Source organism: Orycteropus afer, unplaced genomic scaffold (genome assembly GCF_000298275.1).
Source record: "Orycteropus afer afer isolate SDZICR_OR568_19922 unplaced genomic scaffold, OryAfe1.0 scaffold00003, whole genome shotgun sequence".
Classification (NCBI taxonomy): domain Eukaryota; kingdom Metazoa; phylum Chordata; class Mammalia; order Tubulidentata; family Orycteropodidae; genus Orycteropus; species Orycteropus afer.
In genome coordinates this window covers 23315322-23321123 of record NW_006921590.1, presented here as the reverse complement: position 1 = coordinate 23321123, position 5802 = coordinate 23315322, and the positions used below count along the sequence as shown (strand labels likewise).

At 39.6% G+C, this 5802-nt stretch overlaps 1 protein-coding gene across 1 annotated transcript in view; it reads right to left on the bottom strand.

Annotated features, from left to right (window-relative positions):
* Positions 1-5802, bottom strand: part of ANKRD28 (ankyrin repeat domain 28) — a 195915-nt gene that overhangs the window by 121340 nt on the left and 68773 nt on the right. The window contains exon 3 of the mRNA XM_007936688.2: positions 3508-3586. Within this exon, the coding sequence (XP_007934879.1) occupies positions 3508-3586 (79 nt within the window). The remainder of the gene's footprint in view (positions 1-3507; positions 3587-5802) is intronic.

Sequence of the window (5802 nt, the reverse complement as noted above, 5' to 3'; positions counted from 1 at the left end):
TGGTGCCACATCAGCAAATGGAGGTCTCGAAAGCTTTACCTTATCCATATGAGTAAGGCTGGGTTTACTCAGATGTTTCAGCTCTTTCCCAGTCCTATTTTGAGAGCCTTCTAACCTAACCAGACTATTAATAAAGTTGCGCAGTAATGTATCAGACAGTGTTTCTTTGCTATTCATAAGGTTTTCCCTGGCCTTCATGGATAGGTAGACTGAATATTGTGAAAATGTCAATTCTACTGAAAGCAATCTACACATTTAATGCAATCCCCATCCAGATAGTTATCAACAAAATTTTTAAGGCCATGGAAAAACCCATCACTAACTTCATATGGAAAGGAAAGAGACCTCAGATAAGCAGAGCCCTTCTGAAAGTGGGAGGTCTCAAATTCCAGGATCTTAAAACCTACTATACAGCTACAGTAGTCAAAACAGCATGGTATTGGTAGTGATAGACAGACAATGGAAATCGAAAGTCCAGAAACAGACCCATCCATCTATGAACAGCTGATCTTTGACAAAGGTCCAAAACCCATTAAATGGGGGAAGAGACAGCCTCTTTAACAAATGGTGCTGGCAAAACTGGGTATACACTTGCAGAGAAACAAAACAAGACCCATACCTCACCCCATACACAAAAACAAATTCAAGCTGGATCAAAGACTTAAATGTAAAACCCAAAAGTATAAAATTCATGAAAGATAAAATAGGGGCAAATCTAGGAGCCTTAATTTATGTGAATCATCTCACAACATGTACAAGCCTGGAGGACATTATGCTGAGTGAAGTAAGTCAGTGGCAGAAGGACAAACACTGTATGAGCCCTGTAAAAAGACAAAGAAGGGTTTGCTTAAGAAAGGGAATTCACTTTGCAGATTACCAGGTTGAGGAGGAAAGAGGAGGGATTAATTTCGGGCTAGTTGGGCGCCACACGCTAACGTGGGTAAGGGGAGGGATGGTATAGAAAGAGTCTGTGACCACCATGATAACATCAGGAAAAGGAAGGACACTAAATTGTGCACATAAGATACAGATGACAGATGCTAACACCAACCAGTGTATCAACAATACTGCATTCCTATTAACACCAAACACCAGGTTACAGATAAACATATAAACACCTAAGAGGATCAGATGGGGTCAGTGAACAGGAATGTACTCTAGACCAAGGACAGATTCATCGGAGCCTAATCTTGCACAGATACCAGTGATACAAATACCCGTAATCCTTACAGAAACAACAGAACACAGACAAAGAGTAATCCCTCACAGACAGTCAGACACTGTGGGAGAGAGATCCAATGGATCTACCAATTCAGGACCATAGTACCAGGAGACACCAGACTCAACTGGCACAACAAAATACATAAAAGTCTTGTTCCGCATCCTATATTGGTGAGTAGCCACTGGAGTCTTAAAAACTTTCAAGCAGCCATCTAAGATGCACCTAATGGTCTCCTATCACTGGAAGCAAAGAAGAGTGCGAAAAAACAAGGACATTTGGAAGCAATCAGCCCTAGGACACGATGGCCCTCGAGACCAGAAGAACTAGATGATGCCTAGCTACCAATGCCAACCACTCAGGAAAGGATCAAATCTGGAAATCCTGGATAGAGTGGGAGGAAAAACATGGAACTAAATCCAAACACTCAATAATGACAGAATTACTGGTTAGATGGAGTCTGGTGAGACCTCCCAATACCATGGCCCTGGCATACATTCTGGGCCTGGAATAAAACTCACTCCCAGGGGCTGGCTCTCAGCCCAATAGTAAACAAGATGTACACACAGACCACTCAACCCAGGGTGATGCACCCACATACTCTATGGAAATGCATCCCTTGGAACAGTCAACCACGGGGCACCAGAGGGGCAACATTTCCACGGAGGAAATGCAGGACAAACAGAAGTGCATAACTATGAGGGGCATGGGGGATGGGAGGTGTGTGTGGGAAGATTACTGGGCAGGGAGGGGAGCAGACTGGGTTATGGTTGGGGATGGTAAATGGGGAGTGAAACTAAATGTACAAGTAATGTTGAACGTAAAACAAACTGCTCTGTAAACTTGCATCTAAAGCACAATAATTAAAAAAAATTATGATCATGAAATGTTATAAACAAGATTATTTTAATTTTATGAATTTATAATGGCAACATTCTATTAGACCTACTATTCACTGGATCTTCATATAAAATTTCCCTCTTCTCCACCTACCATCCCCAAAATATGAAAGGAATGATACATTTTCTCCAATTTCATTAATGCATACAATTGTGCTATCTGTCAACACAGCTCAATTCAAAAACATGCATTTTTTTCCCCCAGTAAATATTACTGTAATAACCTGGCTAAAACAAAAATAAAAAAATTAAGCTCTGTTTAATTCCTTATTTTAAGACTGTAGAGTCTGACCACATAGGAACTATTGTAAGAGACAGTTTTACTATTACTTCTTATTGTGAAATCTTAAGCAATTTTTTTAAAAAATAAAAAGAGTATCATTTCCTAAAAAGAATCTTACTGGCTCTAAAATAGAATTACTTAAAAGATATTTAAACACAGGAAGTCTTGTGGACATCATCTTTAAAATCTATCCACAATTAGACCATTTCTCTCCAACTGCACTGCTGCACTTGATCTTAGTTGGTATCACCTCCCCTTGGATTGCAAACTGTCTCCTAAGTAACTGTTTAATGAAGACTGCTATGAATACCCTATAAAATGCTCATGTTATGCCTAATACCCTGTTCTACATTTTCATAGCCTTATCACCATCTACCATACTATAAAATTTACTTGTATTTATTTTTTTATCTACTAACAAAAATAGTTGTAGTGGCTGAGGCACTTGACTGCTAACCAGAAGGCTGGTGGTTCAAACCCACCAGCCACTCCTCGGAAGGAAGATGGGGTAATCTACTTCTGTAGTGATACTGCCTTGGAAACCCAAGGAGGGGTCGCTGACTCGATGGCACATTAACAACAACAACAACAACAAAAATACAGGCACCACAAGGGCAGCTTATCTTTGTTTTCTTCTCTAATGTACCCTAAGCACCCAGAATGGTACCTGGGGTACATGATACATAACCAGTATTTATAGAATAAATGAAAAAATAAGTTTTAGTTTATGAAACAAACACGAAAAACCAGGTCTTGTAGTAAGCAGTCAATTAATTTTTAGAAGTGTTAATTATGACAAAAACGCATATAACATGCTCTTTTTTTTTTTTTCCCCCTGAATTTCAGCTATATTATTTATTTGCCAGCAATCCAGACTGCAGTACTTTATTTTATTTTGATTTGGGTGAAGATTTACAGAGCACATTCACTTTCCATACAGCAGTTCACATATACTTTGTCTCATGTCACTGACCACAGTTTACCACAAAGCAACAGCTCCCCTCCCACTTCCTCCCCATAGTTACCTCTTCCCAGTGTCCATCCCTCCATGCTCTCCTGCCCCCTGAGCTGTCTATAACATGCTCTTATAACAGGGCTTACCATACCAGATAAAATAAGCAGTTCAATGATTTCTGCATCTCCAAGATAGGCAGCAGCATGCAATGGAGTTCTCTTTTCATTGTCCTGTGATAACAAGGAAAGGTGGAAGGTAAGTTTTAAAATAAGGTTATTTTAATGCAGTTTAAAGGAAGAAAAAATAGTTAGCCACCAACTTGTTACTTCTACAACTGTAGTCTGCAAGTCTCATAAATAAAACAGAGAGTAAAATTCTTTGGGAAAAAAAAGGGGGAGGTGGGGGTGGGGGGTGGACAGAGGCTTTAAAACAGTGGTATAAATTCCAGCAAAGAATAAAAATTAAAATGGTGAAGAAACAGCTTCTTAGAGTATCTCAGAAAGCAGATGCTTGTGATGCTGATAAACATAGGCAAATTTCTTTTACCTCATACTACTCATTTTTTTGCCAATATACTTTCAAAGTTTTATAGAGTTTAGAACCGTAAACCTATTAAATGAAACAAGCTTTAACAAACCAAAAGATTTGCTTATCTAACGTTTCCAACGGAGTACATCTAGTGGCAAAAAGAAAGTATTTCTGGGACTTTCAAAGTATTCCTTAAAGCAGTCTTAAGATTTTTCCAAAGTTCCTACCAACTTTGCTTTCAGTTCCATAATGGATTCATCTCTGTTGTAATATTAAAAATACATATTCCTCCAGGGAGAAATACTGCATTTAATGCAGGGCTTCAATGCCTCCTTTCTACAAACAACAGTATTCTCCACTTTGAAAAGCACAGTCTTAGGAGAGAGTCATATTCAAACTTACACCACATCTCAAGTTACAATTGATACTGTTGACTTCGCTGCATCTGAGAAAGCCATTCACTTAAAAATTCTTAATCTGAAATTTACATCCAATTTTGAATAAGATTTCAGCAGACTGTTAGTTGTTTTCCATGATCCCTTTATCCACAGGAATAAGTTTGAGCTGGTCATTTAGCCACCCAAGGAGAGAATATACTCCCAGACCCTCTTGCAGTTATGTTACTTAGTGTGGATCAGTGGTATGTGAGTGGAAGAACTGGCACAACTTCCAGGCCATCTTCAAGTTAAAGACAACCTGCCTATACAGCTGGACTACTACTTTTCCCTCTTCCCAGAGGCTGAAAGGTAGAGTGAAACTACCTTTAGAGCTAGCAGATTTAGAACAATATTCTAGAAGACTGTCATGCAACAAGACTGAATAATCTTACAGAGAATAATTACCCTACTAGCCTGGGCATTTATCTCCAAAGTACTAAAAGAAATACATGTATTTAAAATTGTTGGCTGCCATCAGGTTGTCCCCTGTGATCCACAGGGCTTTCACTGGCTCATTTTTCCGAAGTATATTGCAAAGCTTTTTTTCCTAGTCCCTGTTGGTCTGGAAACTCTTCTGAAACCTGTTCAGCATTATGGCAACACGCAAGCTTCCACTGACAGACAAGTGGGAGCTGCACCTAAGTGCACTGGCTCGTAATCAAATCTATGTCTGCACAGAAGGCAAGAACTCTACCACTGAAGCACCACTGCCCCCTCTTATTTAAGATGGAGTCTCCTGCCATATGAGAATACTACTAGAGTGTTTTGTTATTTTTTTTTCAAATTTAATGAAAATTTTACTTCATTTTATCATGATTTTCCCAGTTGGAGTCCCTCAAGTTTTCCAAGAAAGGACAGACCTTTCTAAGAAGAAATTGTGTATGTGTGTGTGTGTGTGTGTGTGTTGGGGGGGGCCGCTAGGCAAGCAATTCTACACCTACATATATACCCAAACAAATTGAAATCAGGGACTCCAATAGATAACGTGTACATCAATGTTCATAGCAGCGTTATTCACATGAGCCAAAAGGTAGAAACAACTAAGTGCCCATCAACAAATAAATGGATAATCAGTGTGGATTTTACAGACTGAACTGAACTATATCCTCCACCCCCCAAAGCATATATTGAATTTCTGGCCCTTCTACTTGTGAATGTGATTCTGTTTGGAAATAGGGTTTTCTTTTGTTTTATTAATGAGATTATCAGTGTAGGGTAGATCCTAAGAGCTCTGGTAGCATAATGCCTAAGGCACTTGACTGCTAACCAGAAGGCTGACAGTTCAAACCCACCAGCCACTCCTCGGAAGGAAGATGGGGCAATCTACTTCCGTGGTGATACCACCTTGGAAACCCAAGGAGGGGTCGCTATGAGTTGGGTCCGCTCGACGGCACATAACAACAACAGGTCACCATAACTGAAATCTGTGTCCATGGTCTCCACAGTATTCATCATCACTGTTTGTTTCCTTGGCACCACCG